The following is a 25,859-nucleotide window of genomic DNA, read 5'->3' as shown; positions in this document are numbered from 1 at the left end:
ATGCCCATGCACACACACACGTATGCCTAGATACATGCACGGATGCGCACACGTATGCAAGCACGCATGCACTCACGCACTCATACACAACCACACACCTGGGTCCTCTCTCAGGGTTGTAGGTATTGCTTTCAACACTGCAATGTAATTCTGTCCACGTTTCCACTCTGGGAGCATCTCGGCCCAGTAATCGCTGAATTAGTTAAATTTCAAAGTGCTTTTCTGATCCGCTCACCGGGGGAGAGAAGGATGGGGAGGAAGGGAGGGAGGCTGGGGCGGGATGATGCAATGTGAAGAGGGGCTGGTGCATGGCTCTCAGCTCCGTTCATCAGCCCAGGATCCCACAGATCAAACAGCCAGACTCTTTTTCTCATCTAAATGAAGCAAGGCTCCAGCCCAGCCAGGCTCAGCTCTGCCTGTGGAGGTGAGTCTGCCACATATTTCTCACACCCACCCTCACATTCAGGAAACTCCAAGCCTTCTAGCCACTCAGCTCCAGTTAGCCAGAACACCAAGGACTGCTAGCTGACCTTCACACAACTTGACCTGCTGTGACACACGGCCAGGGACCAGGAGAAAGCACCCCAGCGCCAAGAACATCCCTCTGAAGTGATTTAGCCCAGCGCCATGATGGAACGCTATGCAGACGAATAAGGTAGACATGGCCCATGGCATGGGTTTTTGGTTTTCATAAGGCTGAAACTCAGTCAGATCCTTATCTAACTAACACCAGAGGCAGTTTAATAAATTGGGCTGTGCTTGTTAAGGCTTCAGATTTGGCTTTTCTAGATGAACATTTTTTTGTTAGAGACGTTAGCTCCCCTCTCTCTGACAACCCTCTGAACTAACAGTCACCATTACACAAACATCCAAGTCCACTTAACCCAAGTACCTAGAATAACAACACTTAACGTTATCTTCAAACTCTTCAAGTCCAATTAAAGTGAACTCTACAGTATTTAGACTGTACATGAGCCTAATCCTAATGTAACCCTTCAGGGTGTGACAGAGACCAACCTTCTCTGATGGCGGTGAACGGTGTCCCCTCCTCCTCCTGTAGACGAATCACTTTCAGGGCTACCAGCTTGCCGTTCACCCTGGCAACAAGAAGATAAGACACCCCAACAAGTTACACTTCATCCCATGAAAAAAGGACTCAATAATGAGGCAGAAAGTGAATGGAGAGAATGGTAGATTTCTGTAAGTCAATGAAATGCAATTTAGGAGCACTGAGGTGAGACTTAGTAGAAGACCAGAAGATTAAATAAAATGAACCTCACCAATCAAATCCATTGTAGTGAAGAAAAACACATACAAAGTAACTTCATTACAGTGAGAAATTGCCTCAATACATTTCAATCCATTTACGGCTATGACATTTTCATTTGCTACATTTTAATTATCAGAACCTGGGGAATTTTACAGCTATGCACAAACAGGAAAAAAGGAAAATAACATAACAATAACTCTTAAACAATCGTTAAATAATTCCATTCCAAAGTGATTTAATAAAACACATTGTATTTCATGGTTGGGAAGTGCAGACTTGTTATTAGTGTAATATGGAAAATAAATGAATATGGAATATGGACAGTAATTGTTATTATCCTTAACCACTTTACTGCTTCATGATTACAAGCAGCTATGTGCATTTCAATTGGTCATATACAGTTATGTAGGAAATGCGGAAAATGCAGTGCAGTCAAAAACGTGATTTTCCTGTGTTTTATATACAGTGGGGCAAAAAAGTACTTAGTCAGCCACCAATTGTGAAAGTTCTCCTACTTAAAAAGATGAGAGAGGCCTGTAATTTTCATCATAGGTACACTTCAACTATGACAGACAAAATGAGAAGAAAAAAATCCAGAAAATCACATTGTAGGATTTTTAATGAATTGTTTTGCAAATGATGGTGGAAAATAAGTATTTGGGCAATAACAAAAGTTTATCTCAATACTTTGTTATATACCCTTTGTTGGCAATGACCGAGGTCAAACGTTTTCTGTAAGTCTTCACAAGGTTTTCACACACTGTTGCTGGTATTTTGGCCCATTCCTCCATGCAGATCTCCTCTAGAGCAGTGATGTTTTGGGGCTGTTACTGGGCAACACGGACTTTCAACTCCCTCCAAAGATTTTCTATGGGGTTGAGATCTGGAGACTGGCTAGGCCACTCCAGGACCTTGAAATGCTTCTTACGAAGCCACTCCTTCGTTGCCCGGGCGGTGTGTTTGGGATCATTGTCATGCTGAAAGACCCAGCCACGTTTCATCTTCAATGCCCTTGCTGATGGAAGGAGGTTTTCACTCAAAATCTCACGATACATGGCCCATTCATTCTTTCCTTTACACGGATCAGTCGTCCTGGTCCCTTTGCAGAAAAACAGCCCCAAAGCATGATGTTTCCACCCCCATGCTTCACAGTAGGTATGGTGTTCTTTGGATGCAACTCGGCATTCTTTGTCCTCCAAACACGACGAGTTGAGTTTTTACCAAAAAGTTATATTTTGGTTTCATCTGACCATATGACATTCTCCCAATCTTCTTCTGGGTCATCCAAATGCTCTCTAGCAAACTTCAGACGGGCCTGGACACGTCTGGCACTGCAGGATTTGAGTCCCTGGTGGCGTAGTGTGTTACTGATGGTAGGCTTTGTTACTTTGGTCCCAGCTCTCTGCAGGTCATTCACTAGGTCCACCCGTGTGGTTCTGGGACTTTTGCTCACCGTTCTTGTGATCATTTTGACCCCACAGGGTGAGATCTTGCGTGGAGCCCCAGATCGAGGGAGATTATCAGTGGTCTTGTATGTCCTCCATTTCCTAATAATTGCTCCCACAGTTGATTTCTTCAAACCAAGCTGCTTACCTATTGCAGATTCAGTCTTCCCAGCCTGGTGCAGGTCTACAATTTAGTTTCTGGTGTCCTCTGACAGCTCTTTGGTCTTGGCCATAGTGGAGTTTGGAGTGTGACTGTTTGAGGTTGTGGACAGGTGTCTTTTATACTGATAACACGTTCAAACAGGTGCCATTAATACAGGTAACGAGTGGAGGACAGAGGAGCCTCTTAAAGAAGAAGTTACAGGTCTGTGAGAGCCAGAAATATTGCTTGTTTGTAGGTGACCAAATACTTATTTTCCACCATAATTTGAAAATAAATTCATTAAAATTCCTACAATGTGATTTTCTGGGGAAAAAAAATCTCATTTTGTCTGTCATAGTTGAAGTGTACCTATGATGAAAATTACAGGCCTCTCTCATCTTTTTAAGTGGGAGAACTTGCACAATTGGTGGCTGACTAAATACTTTTTTGCCCCACTGTATATTTCCACACTTTAAGGTTGGAATAATACTGTGAAATTGAGAAAATTATTATAATGCCCTTTTAGTGTAAGAGCTGTTTGAAAAGACCACCTGAAGTTTCAGTGTTTTGGTGGGATGGAGTTTTGGCCTGCCTGGTGACATCACCAGACTGTAAATGTGTAAACCAATAAGAAAGAGAGTTCCAAACGTTTCCCTTTCCCACCCACACCCCTCCCAGACAAAAAAACAATTTAAAATAATCACATTAAGGTATTTAATTGCTACCCAAAAAAGATTTGATATTGAGATAATAACAGCTGCATTGGACCATTCCATTAACATTGTTTAGGCACTCACTTGCTTTTTCCTTTGTATACTGTAGCGTACGAGCCTTCTCCCAGCTTCTCAAGCTTCTCATAGGAATCAGCCTTTCCGAACTTGGGGCTTGTGGGCTGAAACAGAGAAAGATAATATAATTCAGGAAAAGAGACACCAATTTCGGTAGAGAGGGCTCAGTTTGGCTGTATTAAGTGAGAGAGCAGCCTTAGGGGCAATCTATATCTGTGTAGATGATGGAAGAGCCACAGCACTTGGAGCTTGGTTGATGTAACAGCATTGTTACCAAACAATAATGTTAACTCTAAGAAAGCTACTATACTGTACGTGCTATTTCACAAGGAGGGACATGGTACAGTAGATGTTATGGTTTGGGTCAAGAGGCCTAAAGACAACAACACCAGATTCACTCTGTAACACCAGACACTTGTGAACCTGCTGGCACACAGCCTGTAGAAAAATGGCACGGTCTGTTTCACTGGTTTCTACTCTGGATGATGGAAAGCTTTCAGTCATCCAGGAAATGGGTTGTGTAGGATTTCACACACAGTGACTCTGTAATAAAGGTCTGGAGGAAATATCACGGCTGCAGAAAGCAGGACCAAACACCATTGAAAGAAAAACAAATAGTAGTATGTGCTTTGTGAATCTCAGAAGATCTCAAGAGTATTGCTTTTAAGCCACTTCAGACCCCAATTCCACACTTCTCTAACTAATTTTCGTATTTTTAGAGTTCATTGGTAAGATAACAGTGATGAAGGTGTACGCTTTGCAGGTACAACCATTTTATTAAAGGAGTTTGGGCTGCATGGTATTGACAATCAACTGCTGAATGAAAATATGATGGGTCCTATCAATGTTTGAATGAAGATGGTACCCGTTCTATCATTGGAAAACAGCAGGTAGGTCCTATAGAGTCGGAACAAATCCTGTCCGTGTCATGTTTCTCTCTAAGTGCTCCATGGGGATCATGATGGATCATGGAGGATCATGGGACGGTGACAGAGGTGACACCAGTCAGATGAATTAAGGCCGCCGAAGGCAGATCTGGCTCTCTAGAGAAGACAGGCTATGTGCACACTGCCCACAAAACAAGGTGGAAATTGAGCTGCATATCCCAACCTTCTGCCAAATGTATGACCATATTAGAGACACATATTTCCCTGTGATTACACAGACACACAAAAGAATGATTACACAAAAACAAATCCAATTTTGATAAACTCTCATTTCAATTGGGTTTAATAACACAGTGTGCAATCACACCTGGCCAGGGTAACAGGAGAACAGAGGACACAACAAGCTACTGGATCGGTTTCATAATAGTGTGTCATGTTTACGGCCTGTTCGATTTGTTCCACTCTTACTAATGTTACAGACCCACTTATCAATGATTTACAGATGGGGAGAGTAAAGAAAGAAAGAAGGAAAGAAAGAAAGAAAGAAAAGAGAGAGAGAGAGCGAGACAGGCGGACAGAGAGAGAGAGAGAAACAGAGAAAGAGAGAGAGAAAGAGAGCGAGAATTAACACTCATGCATTCGTCTTGAACTCTTCACGGAAATGGAGTGTTAAAAACCCATTACCCATAACACACTGCAGCTGACAGCTTCCTCCAAAATCTCTCTCTATCTCAGACAATCAGGCCCAAAAGGAATTCAACTAGAAAGTCTCAACCTCCATCAGCAAATCTTCTTTGGAGGAAACTGTGTGTGTATGTGTGTGTGTGTGTGTGTGTGTGTGTGTGTGTGTGTGTGTGTGTGTGTGTGTGTGAGTTTGCGTGTGTTTGTGTGTATGTGTGTGTGTGTGTGTGTTTGCGTGCATCCGTGCATGCGTCCGCATATCATCAAGACTTTCTCTTACATTCCATTGTTACCTTTTAAGAATAACTGAAAAGAACAATGACTGACAGCAATGTAACCTGTTGTGGACCTGTCTGTCCTTTCAGTGATGTAGCATTTCAGCCCTGGTGGCAGACAGACATAAATATATCTGCGATCTCTTACTGTTGTCATATTTTAAATACATGGGCTTCTAGAGGTTAACGTCTGGCTGCTGTAATGTCTCTGTTTTGTCATTTAAAGAGCGAGTGGACCAGACGAGAGAAAGCTCCAACACATTCCAGACAATCCCTGGGGAATAACTCAGTTCTCCCGTCATCACTGTCTCTCTCTGGGCAGTGTGGGCACACACGCGCAAACACACACGCATGTATGTGCACATACACACACGCATGCAAAAAAGCACATAAGCACACACACGCAAACATGCACTCACAGTTTTTAGCAGTGTCTTCTCCCCTCTGGTTGCTATCTAGTCATCTCCTGCTGCCCCACTAATAAGTCCATGCAGCATTTCTGAGGGTTTTATAAACAAAGAAATTATCCTGGGAGGCAACAGGAAGTGAGTGAAACCCAGCTGGACAGGCTGCAGGCAGCTCACACATCTCAGCCTATTACAGGTCAAATACAGGGCTGTTAAAGGCCACTGTAGGGTCTGGTAGAACTCAAATGGGCCAACAATGGGATATGTTGCAACATAGAATCTGCTGCAACATGGAATCTGCTGCAACACGGAACCTGCTGCAAGACGGAATCTGCTGCAACACTGAATCTGTTGCAACACGGAATCTGCTGCAACACGGAATCTGCTGCAACACGGAATCTGCTGCAACACGGAATCTGCTGCAACACGGAATCTGCTGCAACACAGAATCTGCTGCAACACAGAATCTGCTGCAACACAGAATCTGCTGCAACACAAACACACTCACCTAGTGTCTGTTATATAGTAAAGGGAGTAGGTCCTGACCCAGGACCAGATATATCCCCAAAGATACGTCCAACAAACACAGGGTCGTTTTGAAGCCTGGTAGGCCAACACAAACACACACAGACCAGTCAATGTGTGAAGCGGCTCTCCAGCGGATTGTTGGCCTGATGGTTTAGCAGAACACAGCTTGATTATTAGAGAAATGGAGGTCAGGGTTAAGGGTGAGACACATCACTAGTCTGATTGGCTGAGAGCCTACTACCTGGCCGGATAGCCCCACATCATTTCCCCACCAGTTAACAAAGAATTGGATGTCTCGGGTAAGGTGGGGGTCCTATGGGGCTACCGTTCAGCTTTGCCTCTCTCTCCCTCTCGCTCTCTCTCAATTCAATTGCTCTCTCTCTCCCTCTGTCTCCTCCAGTCTAAGTGCCCCTTGTACTGTACATCTCATGCATTTTCCATGTCCATGAATGTTCAACCAAATGGATGCTATCTGGGGTTCTCTCTTTCAACCTTTCATTTTCTATCTGTTTCTAGCCTTTGTCTGTGTCCTCTCTCTGTGGATGGTAAATACCTCAGGTCTCTTCCTGCCTACCCCATGCTGGTACAGTACTGTAAGCTAAAGACCCTACTGAAGTTATTTGACATTAACCATTTAATGTTCTACAACAAGAGTGCAGAACTCTGGTCCTCAAGGGCAGCAGGGGCAGCGCACACCAGGTGTTTGTCCTTGGCTTTTAATTAGACATTCATTACAATCTGTGGAGCCAGGTGTGGACCCTCTGGCCAGTCGTAGCATTAACTGGTTGATTACATGTCAGGGAGAGAGAGCTGAAACCTAACAGCAGGACTGTGGTCCGTGTGGACTGTAGCTCTGAGATGTGCACCAATGTACTATTGGAAATACTAGAACATCACTGGAAAATAAGTGGTTCAGCATGAAATGCTGAAAAAATAAGAGAAGTAGGCAGGGAAAGATGGCTGATGGCTCCAGTAGCCTAAGCAATAGGACCATTACACTTACATTACACTTACATCAATTTACATTGTTAGATGTGTTGTGACCCAAACTGTCACGGTTGTTAGGATAGACGGACCAAGGCCCAGCAATAAACAATAAACAAACAATGAACGTGAAGTAACAGAGCACACATCAGCACTCAACAAAAAAATATCCCACAAAGCAGGTGGGAGAAAGGGGTTCCTAAATATGATCCCCAATAGAGGCAACGATTACCAGCTGCCTCTAATTGGGAACCATACAACCCAGCCACATAGAAAATCAATGACTAGAACACCCCCCCCCCCCCCCCCTAGTCACGCTCTGACCTAAACACCGAGGGCTCTCTATGGTCAGGGCGTGACAGTACCGCCCCCCCCAAAGGTGGGTACTCCGGACGCAAAACCTGAAACCAAATGGGGAGGGTAGGGGGGATGACTTGTGTCGGTGGCGGCTCCGGTGCGGGTCGTAGCCCCCGCCCCGACCACGGATCCGGCCATGGAGCTGGGTTGGACATCGCGCCTGGACTGGGCACCGGCGCCGAGGAAGGCTCCGGCCATGGAGCTGGGTTGGACACCGCGCCTGGACTGGGCACCGGCGCCGAGGAAGGCTCCGGCCATGGAGCCAACTGGTGACACGCACTTCAGGGCGGGTGCGGGGAGCTGGCACCGGAACAACCGGGCTAGGAAGGCGCACTGGAGGCCTGGTGCGTGGAGCCAGCACAGGTGGCACCCGACTGGTGACACGCACTTCAGGGCGGGTGCGGGGAGCTGGCACCGGAACAACCGGGCTAGGAAGGCGCACTGGAGGCCAGATGCGTGAAGCCGGCACAGACTTCACCAGACTGCTGACAGGCTCTTCAGGTCGAATGTTGAGCAGAACACACTTGACCAACATCTCTCTCATCTCTCTCTCTCTCCCAACTTCTCCATCGCCTCCCTGACGGTCTCTGGCTCTTCAGGGTGAGTACGGGGAGCTGGCACAGATGGCACTGCACTGATGACTCGCTCTTCCACTCTCCACTGCTCCGCCAACCACCCCCCCCCCCCCCCCCCCCCCAAACCCCAAATCCAAGGAAGGGTCTCACATCTGGACATGATTTCCTCCCATGTCCAAAACTCCTTAACCTCCATAACACGCTGCTTGGTCCTGCGTTGGTGGGATATTCTGTCACGGTTGTTAGGATAGACGGACCAAGGCGCAGCATTATTCGAGTTCCTCATATTTTATTCGTGAAACTTAAACAAAACAATAAACAACAACCGTGAAGTAACAGAGCACACATCAGCACTCAACAAAACTATATCCCACAAAGCAGGTGAGAGAAAGGGCTTCCTAAATATGATCCCCAATTAGAGGCAACGATTACCAGCTACCTCTAATTGGGAACCATACAACCCAGCCACATAGAAAATCAATGACTAGAACACCCTAGTCACGCTCTGACCTAAACACCATAGAGAACTGAGGGCTCTCTATGGTCAGGGAGTGACACAAACAAATCATACTGAAAAATTACAAATAAATTACAGAAATGCCGACAGACAATCATTCAAGAATAATATAATAGTTATTACATCTTATTGTGTGTGCACAATAATAATAATTGAGCTAAATGAAAATACATTGAAGACACGATTTGTAACATTTCTAATCTACATGATTAAGCAATACAGGTCTTCTGGTAACAACATTCAATTAGCCACCAAATGGAAAAGACATTCCAGTTAGCTTGTTTTCTCATTTTCAGATCATCAATCTTAGCCTAATGTAGCAGGCGTAAAAGAAGCGCCTGAGGGAGCTCGGATGAAAACTGAAGCATCCGTTTTGAGGCTTCGCCGGATGCACCCTCACATCCATCTAAATCTAGTTTTAAATGCCAAAACAAAACACTAGCAAAACACTAGCAAATACAGAATAATAATACAGAATTTTCTCTCCCATTATTGTCTGATGTTATTGCTATAGCATTGTGTGCTGTTTATTAGTGACTGCACAGTGTATTGTATACATTTAAAAACAAAACAACTATGTTTTAAGTGAGAAGTAGGCATTGGTCTGAAATTCACGAGCACCACAATGCATACTTCACCCATACTCTACCAAGGTTTTCCAGCACAACACTTTGACCTACTACAGTAGCTATGTTGGTCAATTGTACTTTCAACAATGTGTATGCAGGTTGCTAAGGATTCAAACCTTCTCAAACAGCCTAGTTCACACTCTTACAGGAGGTGCTTCCACAATGATGTGATTTGGACCGCATTCAAGGTCATGTATTGCACCCCACACTAAGACAATGTGTGCTGGAGCAAAACACAGCAATACAAGTAAAAGTACACAATAATGACAAATGGCAACAGAAACAAATGTAGTTATTAGTATTTATTTAATATTAACAGTTGCATTTCTAGAGAGAAGCAAAAAAACTGAAGCCCATTTAAGCCAATATGGCATAAACAGGAAATGTTTACCCTGATCTCTTGGACAATGGAGAAAGCTCCTGGAAAATACACAAAATAATCAACATGTACCCACTAACTATTTAAATGAAAATGTTTTCTGAAGAAAGGCCTAGTACTGCACTACCTGTAAACAACAGTGAGTTATTACAAAATAAACAATTTACAATCAAACGTACATTCATCAGACATAGTAAACTTTGCACTTACAATTCAGGGATGGCCACAATAGCGCTTGAATAGCTACAGGGTTATGCAGGCTGTCTTGTTCAAGCCCAGTTCTACCACACCTGATTCTACTATTTCAGGTCTCTATGAACAAAAAGGCATGTATGACCCTGTGGCACGTTAATAGCAATTTTAGTAACTCCTGATACAAACACTGTGACAAATGACAAACTGCTGAGAGACAAACACCTGTAACAAAAAAGTACAAAATACTTTTAAGAATAAATATTTATAAATCTAACATTGGATAGGTGCTCTAAATCCTTTAGCTACAAATGTTTTTAGTAATGTTGTACACAGCTGTCCAACTCCAGTAAAATAGCACACATTCCCACATATATAAATGGCAGTATAAATATGAAATTATATGGGCGTACTCACAGATCTGGAACAGAACATACATAACTACTACTGATAGTGTGTGATGTACTGTGTGATTATGAATATGCGTAAGTCGTTTGTCAATCGACGTGGGCCAGCTTGAAGAAATTCTTAGCTTCTCAAATGACAGAAAGTGGTGCCTGAAAAGGAATCGTTTACAACCTGTGCAACTTATCGCATGTATTTGTAACGTAGGGATGGCATGCATCTGACAGATGAGGGCAATGACGTCTTCTTCGAGAGTTTGAGAGCTGGTCTCTCCACTGTTCTCCCCTCTGTAGAAGTAAGACGCGCGCACCAGTACTAGTATGCGTCACACTCTCTGTACCTTGCCACTCAACGATGCCGAACGAACCCAAAGGCTCTTTTAAGAAACACCAAATAAATGAAAGTAATCACACATTGTGCGTACGTGTGCACACCAGTGTGTGAGTGTGTAATGGGAAAGGGGGGGGGGGGTCAGAAACTAAACACGAAAGAGAATGGCCAAAATAGCCCCTCCGGTAGGTGAACCCAGGACCTTCAAACCCCAGCGTGGTGATGCTAAGCGACACTATATAAATGATGACAGCACACAGCACATTTTCGTTCCAAAATGTTTTTGTTCATTCACTCAGTACTGGTTGAACGTTTATTTCTCTTCCTTGAAAACAGTTACATTTTATCACATAACTAACCAAGATAGCAAACGTGCCATTTTATTTTGACTTCACACAGGTCGTGGAAGCAAGCAATGATCCTTATGAGGTTGTTGTTTTACCTGGATGCTTTGTGTGCAACCTGCACCCCTGCTACCTTTAACTTGTGAACGGCGACTTCAGGTTTTCAGGAACACATTGAAAAGTAACTTGACACTGTGTTGATCAGTAAGCACAAATTTGGATTATAATGACAAGAACAAAATAGCATTGACAGAGGAGGGTGCGAACTAAATTAATGAATAAGCTAAGGGATATAATTTGCTATGGATTTTCTAACAGCGACACGTTTGTTCTGGCGTGTGCATGTCTTATAAATAAAAAGTGTGGCAGTTTTCCCAAAGTTGATTACACACAAGTGTTCAGTCATAGCAAAGCTATCTACCTTCCTTTTGCTTCTTATCCAACTGGTGTAAGCTAACTAGCTACCTTCATTTTGCTTCTTATCCAACTGGTGTAAGCTAACTAGCTACCTTCCTTTTGCTTCTTATCCAACTGGTGTAAGCTAGCTAGCTACCTTCCTTTTGCTTCTTATCCAACTGGTGTAAGCTAGCTAGCTGCAGCTACAAGCATTATCCTAGTTAGCTGCTACTGTTGCGTAGCAACCAAGTTGCACCCAGTTTTAGAACTTTTATTGGGCAGAAATGTGCACATGAGAGCAATACGAGAAGCGGGGAGGGTGTCATATTGGCTTACATGTGATGGTAGGGAGATATGAATTTAACATTGAGCTTCAACCAATGTGTACTATAGTCGCGCCAACCAGTATAATGTACTGCAGGCTTATAGGCTGTAATGTATACTATCGACTGCAGTGTTTCCCAACTGGCGACCTGTGGGCCGAATTTGGCTCGTGGGTGGTTTCATTTGACCCCCAAGTTTTCAGAGCAAGAAATCAACAACAATTATTTTTAAAAATATATAAAAAAATGTTGGACATAAAAGACCAGGAAAACAGCTCCAAGTGATTTTTATTTAATACATCTGTTGCCATGTATTCCCACGTTTTAGTCAAACATTATATCTGTTTGGGCTTCTTGTGATCAATGTACAGTCCACAAAATATTTGTAATTATGTAATTATCATTATTAATAATGATCCCTGCTGTTCAGTGAGTAGACAACAGACTGTGTATACTATAGACTGTGCTGTGTATTTTATATACAGTATGTAGCATACAGTGTGTAGGCTACTGTATAGACTTACAGAGCTGGGGCTGGAGTGTCGGCGCAGTTTGGGCGACTCTTTCCCAGTAGAGGAGGCCTTGGAGGAGATACAGGCATTGTTCTCTGAGTGCACCCTCTTCACCTGGCTGGCGGGTTTCTCGAAGGCGTCGAAACCGCTCTGTGTCCGCTGAACCCTTACCTTCCTGTCCTCAGGGATGGTGTCCAGGGGCGTGATGACCGAGTCCTTTCCCTGGCCGCTGCGTGTGGACATCTTTGTGACACATATCTGAGAGGAGAGAGGAACCGAGAGAGAGGGAGGAGTGAAAGGAGAAAGAGGGTGAGCGAAAATGAAAGTGAGGAAAATTATTACATCTGCATTTACTGCTGTTCGGACCAATATTACCCCCCTTCCCCCCACCAACTCCCCTCCTCCTCTAGATCTACCTTCATGTAATCTCTCTGTCTGTCTCCATCTCTCCCTCCCTGTGGAGTCCCAGTGCTACTTCTCTCTGTTAGAAGGTCTTTATCTCCATATCCCTCTGATCAAAACTCAGCAACCATACTACTCTGTTTCTGCTGCTGCCTCTTCACACCCCATTGCTGCTGTGCCTACTCACTCACACACACACAAGTACACACAAGTGCACATATGCGCACACAAACACACACATACACACGCATTTCCTCTAAACACAATGCAACCTACCGGCTACTCCACAGCCGCCAAAGAGTGTGTTTGTTCCCTGGGCAAAAAAGGACCAGGCAGCGTGTCGTGTTGTGCCACAGCCTACCTTTCAGATTAAATATTTAGTACTGGACTCCCCAACAAGCTGCTACTCTAATCACTACATATATACAATGACCAGGCTGCAGAAGAGTCACCTTGCAGCTCTCAGAGCAGAGTAGCTCTCTCACCCAGGTTAGGATTAGTCACGTTACACAGTTGGGCTTCTGACAGGGAACAAACAACAAATCATAATTTTTAGTGTAGAAGGATGTCCCTTGGGGGTATCCGTACCTAGGTATGACATGCGAGGGTTAGGTTAGTAAACATGCTGGAGCTAGAACCTCGTTGTCGTGCGTCCTTATTTTAGATAATACTACATGGTGTCAGAAGTGGTTTTAATAATCACATAAATGTGAAGGACGTACCAAGTAAATCATACATTCAGGCTGTTTCAAAGCAGGGAGGGCACAGTGTTGGAGATAAAACAGCGCATATCATTATTTTGCTAGCTAACGAGAAAGGACTAAGTTACTGCTAAGCAACATGTTGCAAGAGGAAGAAACTGGCGGGATTTCAGGGTTTGCGACTCCACGGGCTCTGGCGCAAACACGGACAAGCCAGTGGCTAGTGCTGATGGATTTCGCATTAGTCCCCTAGAGAATTTTGATTGTATGGACATTCAAAACTGGTTGAAATGGATTGGGCCCTTTGAAAGGTACAGGGTAGCATCAAGCTTAAACGTGAAAAATTTGGCATTTCATGTTAATACACTGATCTACTCTATGGGTGATGAAGCCGAGGATATATTAAATGCTTCAACGTTGACTGAGGAAGAGAAACTGAACTACAATGCTGTTAAAGACTGTTTTGAAACGCATTTTGTAGGGAGACAACATTATATTTGAGAGAGCTCGGTTATATATGCGCAAACAGGAGAACATTGTCAGTTTGCTCAGGGAAGAGCTGATCCGAGATCGGATTGTAGTCGGAATAATAAATATATCAATTTCTGAAAAGTTACAGTTGGATTCCCAGTTTACCTTGTCCAAAGCTGTAAACCAGGTTAGGCAGAGTGAGACAGTAAAAAGACAGCAGACGATGCTGCGCAACAGCAGCTCCTTGCAGAGCGAAGAGAGTGAGGAAATAAATGCATTTTCATACCGAGCTAAAAAAAAACGGAGGGGAACACAGAACAGAGACAGACGTGGAGAAAACAATCACAGACAGCACCAGTAGCTAGTTCAAGTGTTTGTCACAAATGTGGGAAATCCCCTTTCCACAGATGGAAAGATTGCCCAACAAAGGATTCGGAATGCAGGAAATGTCACAGGAGAGGACACTTTTCAGCTGTCTGTCGATTAAAGCAAATGCATGAGGTTTCAGAGGAGGTACAGCAGGACAGCATCTTTCTGGGAGAAGTAAAGGAAAACAATACTGGCTGGCATTCAGACATTAAACTCAATGGGGAGGTTGTGTCATTTAAACTAGACACTGGGGCAGCAGTGACAGCTATCCCAACTAGGCTGTATAGCTATAGCAGAGATGGCCCTTTGCTCTCAACAAACAAAAAACTGTACGGGCCCAGTAATACGATTTTACCAGTGGTAGGGCAGTTGGTGATTAAACTGGAGAGTAAAGACAAAAGTGCCCTCCAGCCTGTCTTCGTCATTGACTCTCTAGCCAGACCGTTGCTGGGGCTGCCAGCAATTGAAGCATTGCAACTCATTGAGAGAGTGAGCGAACTGGAGGAACCAGGTGAGCTTTTCAAAAATAAATTCCCAAAAGTGTTTTCCGGTCTAGGAAGGATAGAAGGTGACCACAAAATCCAGCTGAAAGAGGATGCTGTCCCCTATGCCCTTACTACCCCCCGCCGTGTGCCTATCCCATTATTGGCCAGAGTAAAGGAAGAGTTGGGGAGGATGGAAGAAATTGGGGCGATGTCTAAAATAGAGAGTCCCACTGACTGGTGTGCAGGGATGGTAGTGGTCCCAAAGCCAATGGGGACATAAGGATTTGTGTGGACATGACTAACTTGAATGAGGCACTCTGCAGAGAGAGACACATCTTACCATCAGTGGAGTAATCACTGGCTCAGTCGGATGGCTCACAAGTCTTCACAAAGCTGGATGCCCGCTCAGGATTCTGGCAGATACCGCTGTCATCAGAGAGTAGGACACTCACAACGTTTATAACACCGTTTGGCCGTTACTGTTTTAATGTTTTGCCATTTGGAATCGCTTCCGGTCCTGAGCATTTCCAAAGACGCATGTCCCAGCTGTTGGATGGGCTGAGTGGCGTCATAGTCCAAACGGAAAATGTGCTTGTGTGTGGAAGGGGCAGAGCAGAACATGATGTAAGGCTCACAGCAGTTCTGACCAGACTCCAGGAGACTGGCCTGACACTCAATGAAAAATGCACTTCTGCACAGTCAGAGGTATTGTTCTTGGGACACACAATCAGTGCAGCTGGAATAGAGCGAGACCCGGAGAAGATCAGCGCCATCACAGATATGCCCATACCCCAGAATGTGGCTGAAGTCAGGACTTTCTTAGGCATGGCCACTATATGTAGGTTCCTCCCACAGTTTTCAGATACAACCAAACCCCTGAGAGACTTACTAGCCAAAGAGAATGACTGGTCATGGGGTCACGTGCAACAGGTGGCGTTTGACAAAATCAAAGGGGACCTGGCCTCACAGAGAGTGCTGGCCCAGTACCGTCCCCACGCTAAGACAGAGGTATCAGCAGATGCATCATCCTTTGGGCTAGGGTGGTCCTCACACAGATGCAGGACAACATGGAGTGACGTTCAATAGCATACTATACATCTCCCGAAGCTTATCCGACACAGAGCAAAGGTATGCACAAGTGGAGAAGGAGGCGTTTACTATCACATGGGCATGTGAAAGGCTCAGGCAATACCTTATTGGCCTGCAGTTTACAGCAGAGACTGACCACAAACCACTGTTGGCTCTGTTAGGGACAAAAGCACTGGACGACTTGCCTCCCAGAGTTCTGTGCTTCCGCCTCAGATTACTGTGGTTCACCTACAAGATGGTGTATGTGCCAAGGAAGGCACTGATCACAGCAGATGCACTCTCCAGGGCCCCAATTAAACGTCCATTATCAGAGGAGGAGCATTGTCTAGAGGATGAGGTACAGGTGTCCATTAATGCAGTAAGGGACAGCCTACCTGCATCTCAGACCAAACTGCAGCAGATTGCAGAGGGGCAACAACGAGACCCCATCTGCCGACAGATGCAAAAAGGGATGGCCCAGGCAGGAGGAACTGCCTCAGCTGCTGAAGCCCTTTTGGGTGCACCAAAGTGACTGCCACTGTAATGGAGACCTTCTCCTGAAAGGACAACGGACAGTTATCCCAGAGATTCTACAACCAGGAATGCTAGACAGAGTGCATGAGGAACACATGGGGATAACCAAATGCAGACTGAGGGCTCAACAGTCGGTGTGGTGGCTTGGTCTGAGTACTCAGATTGTCAAGCTGGTGGCCCAGTGTGAGGTCTGTACAAAATGTCAACCTTGTCATCCGGAGCCAATGACAGCAACAGAGCTGCCAAAATTATGCTTATCTACCCAGCAAAAAGAGACTAAGTTAATGTTCATACTGTGTCATTTAATGCTTTCATACTGTTTCAGGATGTGAAGTAGCATGTTAGAGAATAATACTGGTTTGCAAATTGCATTTCAGTTATGCTTCAGTGGTTATGCATGTTGAGTTCTTGTTCATGGGAGAGGGGAAGATGTAGTAGGATGTCCCTTGGGGGTATCCGTACCTAGGTATGACATGTGAGGTTAGTAAACATGCTGGAGCTAGAACCTTGTTGTCGTGTGTCCTTATTTTAGATAATACTACATTTAGTATCACAATACTCAATACCATCAAGACACTCAATACCATCAAGATACTCAATACCATCAAGATACTCAATACCATCAAGATACTCAATACCATCAAGATACTCAATACCAAAATGATACCACAGCAAAACAAGACAGCATATTAGCCAAAGTCACAGAATGGCACTTCATCCAGACAGATGAACTCAGCTACTGCTCTGTTCAATCATTGGGTATCTTTGAGTTCAACATCATGATTTGAATTTTTTACGTTACTAGAGAATAAATGAAACAATCAATTTGACTTTGTTTTTATCAACCTAACTACATAACACCATTATGGTAATAATTTACTTGAATGGTAAATCTCGATTGATAAACGGGGTAAATAAAAATGTAGCCTAGGCCTATCCACAATACAGGTGAATGCATATTCAATAGGAGTGTGCACATGCATTGAGTTATTTAGCTTTTTTGGGGCTGATTTCATGGGGCTACAGATATCAAACAATCTGTATGCCTTCCATTTGGGACTTATTTGTTGTATTGATCAACAACATTTGCATGGAAGAAGCTTATTTTAAAAAATGTCAGCTGTCTCTTTAATCAGTAATGACATCATTCACGAGGCAAGACCACAGTCAGTTCACTGAGGCAAGAGATCTTTAGAAGAGAGGTGAGAGAGGGACCGAACGTTTTTGGTGTCAATCAGCTTTGAAATCAGCATATTTGGTGTTATAGTTAGCATATTATCACAAGTACTAGGTTAGTGATAATAAAAGTATTAGGGTAGTGATAATAAAAGTATTAGGGTAGTGATAATAAAAAACCTAGGGTAGTGATAATAAAAGTATTAGGGTAGTGATATTAAAAGTATTAGGGTAGTGATATAAAGGTATTAGGGTAGTGATAATAAAAGTATTAGTGTAGTGATAATAAAAGTATTAGGGTAGTGATAATAAAAGTATTAGGGTAGTGATAATAAAAGTATTAGTGTAGTGATAATAAAAGTACTAGGGTAGTGATAATAAAAGTACTAGGGTAGTGATAATAAAAGTATTAGGGTAGTGATAATAAAAGTATTAGGGTAGTGATAATAAAAGTATTAGGGTAGTGATAATAAAAGTATTAGTGTAGTGAACGACGGCCTACACCGACGGCCTAAAGCGACAGTCTACAGCGACCAAGAACCAGGTCTGTAGCGACGCCTCTTGCACTGAGATGCAGTGCATTAGACCACTGCACCACTCGGGAGCCCCTTTAGCTGTCAGTCAGCTAGAAAGAAAGTTAGCCTAAAGCTGGAAGCTACCCGTATCTTCTTGCATTGTAAAGTGTTCTAGCCTGTATAGACATAGTTTTACGAACAGTAATTAACAGTTTCAAAATGTCTACATGCTGTGTCACATTCCTTTGTGTTAACTTCTGTGCAGCATGAGTGGGGGGGGGGGGGGGGGGGGGGGTTGCCTGCGCTGATAGACAGGCTTGATCCTTGAGACACATTTGACAGAAGTACCGAAACTACAATTCTAGTACCAAAGCATTTTACATGTTCTAGTATTAGAAAAAGTACATACGTATTGGTATACAGTGCAACACTAATGCACTAATGCATGCAGAGTAAATCTCGACAACAACACAACGACATAACCCATATGTCCCAAACAAAACATTATAACAGTAATTAATGCAAAAATAACATCAACAGCAATGTACAAGACCTTATATCAGATGCTTGTGTAAATGCACGTGCACGTGCACACGCACACACACACACACACACACACACACACACACACACACACATGCATACTTACTGCATTACATCCTCTCTCTACCAGTTCCTCCCATTCCCCAGCCCACATCCCACTTCCCTTCCTGACCTCCCAAAAATGTCAGAGCAAGACTCTATGAGCCTCTCTGGACTCTGTGGAGAGAACAGACTGGCTGGCAGACACACACACAATCAGCGTCTATGGTTGTGACATGTGCAAACAAATATTTTTGCATGCTATCATTATATCATAGCTGTAGGCAGGGCATACTGTCTGTAGTTTACCTAGTATGACACCCTGAATTAGTCTCTGTCACCCTAACCCAGATAGGACAGTCTCACTATGATATATGAGCTGCAAGATTATTAGAGAATGTACGGTAGTGGTTTAGTTACAATACAATATGTGATATATAAATTATTAGATAATGTGGTTCAGTTACACTACAATATGAGCTAGATAGATTATTAGAGAAATATGAGAGCAGAATTGCAAGAGGATGTTATAATACTTTTATTGCATCAAATGGTTGTTTTATGCAACAGAATAAGGGGTTGTTAGAAGACTCATCTGTGTGTGTTATACTGAGGATGGGCCTCTGGAAGATGTACGATGTCTTTGGGGATACCACATTCCAGAGCATGAGTTAATGTTTCTGTTCTATATGGTACCAGGGAGAGATGACCCCCAGGGCCAGACCCTGGTCTCTACACAAAGAAAACAGTTTTTACAGCAGATACTGTCTGCTGTGAATTATAAGTATCTTTCATACAAATCTTAACCTTGTGACCCATTCCATACATCTGTTGTTTGTCATGTAGACAGAAAGGGGTGTATCTTGGCTATAAAAGACCTTTGTACTTTTGTCTCGGGGCTCTCAACTAAGCATCTCAGGGTGATTCGTCAACCAGCCATCATTATCGTAGAGCACTCAATCGATTCACTTTATATGTGTTTGTTGTATTGACCTGCTCCCTTATTAATACGTCAATAAAGACTCAGTTTAAGTATAACTCTGACTTGTGTGATACGTTTGTCTCTCCTCATTTGATAGTAAATAAATGAACCACCACAGAATGTACGGTAGTGGTTCAGCTACACGACAATATGAGCTAGATAGATTATTAGAGAATGTACAGTAGTAGTTCAGTTACACAATGAAATCTTGGTTGAGGAGAATATTAGAAGATGTACAGTGGAAATCTGGAGAAGACTGTATTAGAGGATGTACGGTAGTGCTAAGGGGAGGTCAAAGGTAATGCATCTGGCAACATCCCTCCCATCATCACTACTTATCCTATTATCTGTAATGCTTACCCAGTCAGACAGACCAGAGACAACGAAGGTTTAGTCCTCATTCACGGCCCTCCTGCCACAGTGTAAAGGTGCATTTCCTTTTCACACGAAGAGACAAAGGGCCAATATGGTAGCCAGAGACGCTGCGAGGCGATAGGAGAAAGAGTGGAAAAAATTCCTTACCCTCTCTCCATCACTATTTAGAGCTTGTTGCTATTGTTGTCAGTGTTCCTGAATGGTAAATTAATGATGTGTGTGATGCGCACATCTGACACTAACTAGGTCAATCCTTTGAAGTCAGTCTCTCTCTCTCTTTCTCGCTCTCGCATCTTTCTTTGTGATGTGACACCCCTCTCAGTCTTCTCCACCTCCTCAAGGCACTGCTTGTATATATATGTAGGGCCTATTATAGAGCGGTGTGAGGATGGAGAGAGGGCGGTTCTTAAAGGAGGCCAGGAGATCAGGAGAGCGAGAGATCAATGGGTGATGGGCTGCATGAGGAAGGAAGGATGTAGGAAGGTGTGACATTCATTCCCACTTCCAATGAGGTCAGACGGGCTGTCAGAGGTGGATCAGGATACACTCTACCTGCCGTTGCTATGGGCCACTGTCTCAGAGACAGCAGTGGAAAGAGCAGAAATGCTTTGTATTTACTTGTTATTAAGAAATTAGTGGTAAAGAGGCACTTCCTGAAATTACTGTAAATGATAAAGAGGCACTTCCTGAACTTGCTGTAAGTGGCACTTTGTGGTAACTTAATAATAGTTCAACATAATAAAAATTGAAATGTTTTGCTCTGTTTAGCTCTGGCCCTATATTATATAATACATCTCTTATACCATATTATACTGTTACAATGTCAGCCTTCAGATATTTATTGAGAGAGTTTCTCTACTTATAATCTAAGCCTACAGATATTTAGTGAGATGAGTTTCACTTCCCAACCAACTCCTAATTAACTAACATCAATGGTTGTATAAAATATTCAGACAGCCGAGCAGACGGACCACTCCTTCGTTCATTGTCCCAGATCTGTGGCCATCATTAGTGACGCAGTGCCATGAGATAAACACACCCTCTGGAAAATAACACAAACCATGTCCCAGAAAACAAAACAACACAACAGTTACATCACAGTGACTGCCCATAGCCAGAAGAGCTGTTAGTTACATCACAGTGACTGCCCATAGCCAGAAGAGCTGTGTTCGTTACATCACAGTGACTGCCCATAGCCAGAGGAGCTGTGTTCGTTATATCACAGTGACTGCTCATAGCCAGAGGAGCTGTGTTCGTTACATCAAATTGACTGCTCATAGCCAGAGGAGCTGTGTTCGTTACATCACAGTGACTGATCATAGCCAGAGGAGCTGTGTTCGTCACATCACAGTGACTGCTCATAGCCAGAGGAGCTGTGTTCATTGCATCACAGTGACTGCTCATAGCCAGAGGAGCTGTGTTCATGACATCACAGTAACTGCTCATAGCCAGAGGAGCTGTGTTTGTTACATCACAGTGACTGCTCATAGCCAGAGGAGCTGTGTTTGTTACATCACAGTGACTGCTCATAGCCAGAGGAGCTGTATTCGTTGCATCACAGTGACTGCTCATAGCCAGAGGAGCTGTGTTTGTTACATCACACTGACTGCTCATAGCCAGAGGAGCTGTATTCGTTGCATCACAGTGACTGCTCATAGCCAGAGGAGCTGTGTTCGTTGCATCACAGTGACTGCTCATAGCCAGAGGAGCTGTGTTCATGACATAACAGTGACTGCTCATAGCCAGAGAAGCTGTGTTCATTGCATCACAGTGACTGCTCATAGCCAGAGGAGCTGTGTTTGTTACATCACAGTGACTGCTCATAGCCAGAGGAGCCGTGTTCATGACATAACAGTGACTGCTCATAGCCAGAGGAGCTGTGTTCATTACATCACAGTGACTGCCCATAGCCAGAGGAGCTGTGTTTGTTACATCACACTGACTGCTCATAGCCAGAGGAGCCGTGTTCATGACATAACAGTGACTGCCCATAGCCAGAGGAGCTGTGTTTGTTACATCACACTGACTGCTCATAGCCAGAGGAGCTGTGTTTGTTACATCACAGTGACTGCTCATAGCCAGAGGAGCTGTGTTTGTTACATCACAGTGACTGCTCATAGCCAGAGGAGCTGTGTTCATGACATAACAGTGACTGATCATAGCCAGAGGAGATGTGTTCATTGCATCACAGTGACTGCTCATAGCCAGAGGAGCAGTGTTTGTTACATCACAGTGACTGCTCATAGCCAGAGGAGCCGTGTTCATGACATAACAGTGACTGCTCATAGCCAGAGGAGCAGTGTTTGTTACATCACAGTGACTGCTCATAGCCAGAGGAGCTGTGTTCATTACAATGACTTTATATATTGTGTTTATTATTCACAATAAGGTATTTATGTCAAATGGGTTTTGCTAGAAACTGATCGTAGCACTGTTGAGTTATTGGAATAGAAGATGTTGGTTGCTGTGGTTTAAAACCATCTCCCAGAGAGGAAAGTAGCTATAGCCATCTATAGAGATACAAGATGAGGCTGGGCTAGAGTTAGTGATGGGGAAAAGAGGTTCAGATACAGTAAGACTGGGCATTGGGTTAGGCTTTGGGAAAGGTAGGTGATTTTCTAAATTTTTCCCAATCCACTAAACTACAGTATCTATGCCACAGCTGGGTTGATAAGAATGATGTATATAAACCCTGGATTGCCGATTGCTATGTATTGGCAATTGAGAGGCTTTGAAGCCACCGGTCGGCCATATTGGCACACCCAGGTAGGAGCATTCCTCCATAGGAATCAATGGAATTCTACAGTATTTCAATGAAATGTTTCAAGGACTAAATTACATGTATTGAAGTATTATATGTATTTATTAAGGTGTCTGTAACAGAATAAATGTGACAAAAACAAATGTAGACATTAATAAACATATTCCTATAACTTCCAAAATACTTTTTTACAACAGTGAGGGAGTGCCAAGATGGAGGCACGATGGCTTCAACACAGTGCCCCCATCTGACATCTAGTGTATAAATCATTGGTTAATAAGCCTGACTAGAATAAAACACAAATTCAAATAGAGCAAACCAGACCCTTTACAGCTGTCCACAAAAACAGAACTGTGCCCTGACCTGTCCCTCCATGCCTTAATCCCTCTGTTTTTCCACCCTACATTCCTCCATCCGTCCATACCTCTGTCCCTCAATCCCTCTGCCCCTCAATCCCTCTGCCCCTCAATCCTTCCATCCATCCCTCCCACAGGTATCTATCTATAGGTTGTGTGAGTTATACAACCCTTTGTCCATCTAGATCCAGCCATTCAGCCAGTCAGTCAGCTAACCATCCAGCCAGCCGACCAGAGGCCCAGGCCTCACCTCCACCTCCTCCCTCTGATTAGTACCGAGAGAACTTGGCTCTGATTTGGATGAAGATGGAGGATAAAAACTCTGACATATTAATGAGTAAATTGGCAGGCTTCCCCAGCACTTCCAGCCTAAGGAGCCAGAAACACACAGGGTCACTCAGACCAATCACTCTGACACTTACAAACTCCAGTGTGGATCTCTCCCTACTCTAGACCAATGCCAGCAACCCAGCACAGCTATAGTTAAAATCTCACTGTTCAGAGCCAACCAGAACAAGGAGAGGAGACCAACAATGGATCAATAAGTAGAACAAGGTAATCTAATTCACTAGACACTAACACGTCACAACTAAAACCTCCCCTCTATTTAGGAGTGTTGAAGTGTTGGATGTAGTGTCTGACAGAATGTGCCTCTGTTGTGGTTTTGGTCCAGGGCAGAATGACTGTTGGCTTAGGTTCAGCCTTACTGACACTACTGTAAGAGGTTCAACACTGGGCTAGGCTGGGCTTGTCTGAAGACATTATTGTTAGAGGAATAATAAGATAGATTTACGTCTGTCTCCAGACGAGAGGGAGGGACTGGGAGGCCGGCCATCTAGAGGGAGTCTTCTCATTCTGTAGAGTGGCTTGGCTTGGCTTTAGTCCTGCAGAGCCAGAAACAGACAGTCTTCTGAAGGGCAAGTTAGGATAGGTTGGCTTGGAACAAGGTGGGATGGATTGGGTGGGTCTTTGAAGTAGGTACGGTGGGTTTAGTGGGCATTTGAACTTCAGCAAGTGGAGCAGTTGTCCTGTGATGCGATGATACCTATCCAGTTGTATCCGTTAATGGTTCATTCCATGCTTTTCTACTGGACGCAGTGGTTGATCTTCCTACAGTAAATGATCCCCATTTACTACGAGACATACCACTCCAACTACAACATCTGCTGTGTGTGAACAACTAAATATGCATAACAAAATATAGAGAGTGAATTATTGAGTCATTAGAAAGTTGTCTCCATGATGATTCAGACATATTGTCCTCCTTTTATGAAAGTAGCAGTGAATCAGAGATTAATGAATGCATAGGCTACGGCCCCCTGACAGATAAGTGCTGTAGTACTTATCACACCAGGTTGAAGTGACCGTTCTCTTCTCCTCTCTCATAGTAGCTTAGCACCATAGAAATACATATTCATTCAATGTGTTTATAATATATTCATCAGTGGTTATCACTTTAATGGAGCCTACAGTCTCAATATTATGAATCATTATCATAGTACTAAGGCTACCATTGTGCTCTATAGAAATGGATCTGACTTAAACAGAACAGAGATTACTAACAAGATATGCACATATACCACCGGGAAGGGTAAGGCGGAGGGGCAGCATACATGATAGATCAATATCTGGAACAGGGGTAGGCAACCCTGGTCCTGGAGTGCTGCAGGTAGGACAGGTGGGTTGAATTGAGGCATTCGCTGAACTGATCAATTAACTTAGTAGCTCAGTGTGGTGCCTAGTTGGAGGAAAAATCCTGCAGTATCTGCGGCACTCCAACAACAGCATTGCCTACCCCTGATCTGGAAGATCAAACAGTCTAAATCTGGCTTCATAGCATTACAGGAAGTGTAAAGGGCTCAGGTTTGAACCCAGACAATGGCCTCCTCATAACTCACTATCAAAAGAGCACCACTTCAACTTAGGCCCTACACTCTTAGAAAGAAAGGTGCTCTCTGGATCCTAAAATGGTCATTTGGCTCTCTGCATAGAGGCCCTTTGAAGAAACTTTTTGGTTCCAGGTAGAACTATTTTTGTTCCAAGTAGAACCCTTTTGGTTCCAGGTAGAACCCTTATGGGTTCCTGAAGAACTCTTTCCACAGAGGGTTCTACTTGAAACCAAAAAGGGTTCTATGGGGACAGCCGAAGAACCTTTTGGATCCAATTTTCTCTAAGCATGTAGAACCAGTCACTCCTCCTTAGGCCTCTCTGCCTTCCCCTCTTCCTCCCTCTCCTAACCACTTGACTCTCTCATCCACTCCTCTCTTATTTCCCTCGTCGCTTTCCCTCCCTTTTTGTCCTCATAATTCTCTTTCTGAAATCAGTCCCTGTTCTCTTCTGGTCTTTCTAAGAAGAAGAGGGAAGAGAAAAGCAGCAGCAGCAGCACCCCTCCATGGCTCGATGGTTTAGTCTGGTTGAACGGTGACAGATACTTTTGAAATGTATATTTATTATATCTACCGCCCTTCAACCAGGCTAAACCATCGAGCCATTGGAGGAGGACTGCGTTCCTGTTAATTTCTCTTCTCCCATCTCCTTAGAAAGACAAGAATGTACGTTGTGTCGTATGACCCTGCAGAAAAGCCCAAGGCACAGCCTCTCAGCCTCAGTAGTGTTCTGTGAGGCGTTAACACAGATGGGAGAGTGGCATCGCTCGGTCCGACGGACACTCAGACCAGCGTGACATGTGAGCTGCAAACACTGCTACAGAGTAGCC

General features: G+C 43.9%; 1 protein-coding gene across 4 annotated transcripts in view; it reads right to left on the bottom strand.

Moving 5' to 3' along the window:
• cdk14 (cyclin-dependent kinase 14) overlaps positions 1 to 25,859 on the bottom strand; it is a 207,269-nt gene that overhangs the window by 144,775 nt on the left and 36,635 nt on the right. For 3 of the 4 annotated variants that reach the window (XM_036943595.1, XM_021626100.2, XM_021626106.2), the window contains 3 exons: positions 12,379 to 12,624; positions 3,655 to 3,749; positions 1,018 to 1,097 (listed from right to left, as the gene is read on the bottom strand). In XM_036943595.1, the coding sequence (XP_036799490.1) occupies positions 1,018 to 1,097; positions 3,655 to 3,749; positions 12,379 to 12,624 (421 nt within the window). The remainder of the gene's footprint in view (positions 1 to 1,017; positions 1,098 to 3,654; positions 3,750 to 12,378; positions 12,625 to 25,859) is intronic. The other variant, XM_021626109.2, reaches the window with a different exon arrangement.

This window comes from Oncorhynchus mykiss, chromosome 2 (genome assembly GCF_013265735.2).
Source record: "Oncorhynchus mykiss isolate Arlee chromosome 2, USDA_OmykA_1.1, whole genome shotgun sequence".
Taxonomy (NCBI): Eukaryota; Metazoa; Chordata; class Actinopteri; order Salmoniformes; family Salmonidae; genus Oncorhynchus; species Oncorhynchus mykiss.
Note: the sequence above shows the minus strand (reverse complement) of the source record. Positions and strands in the feature narration are given on the sequence as shown.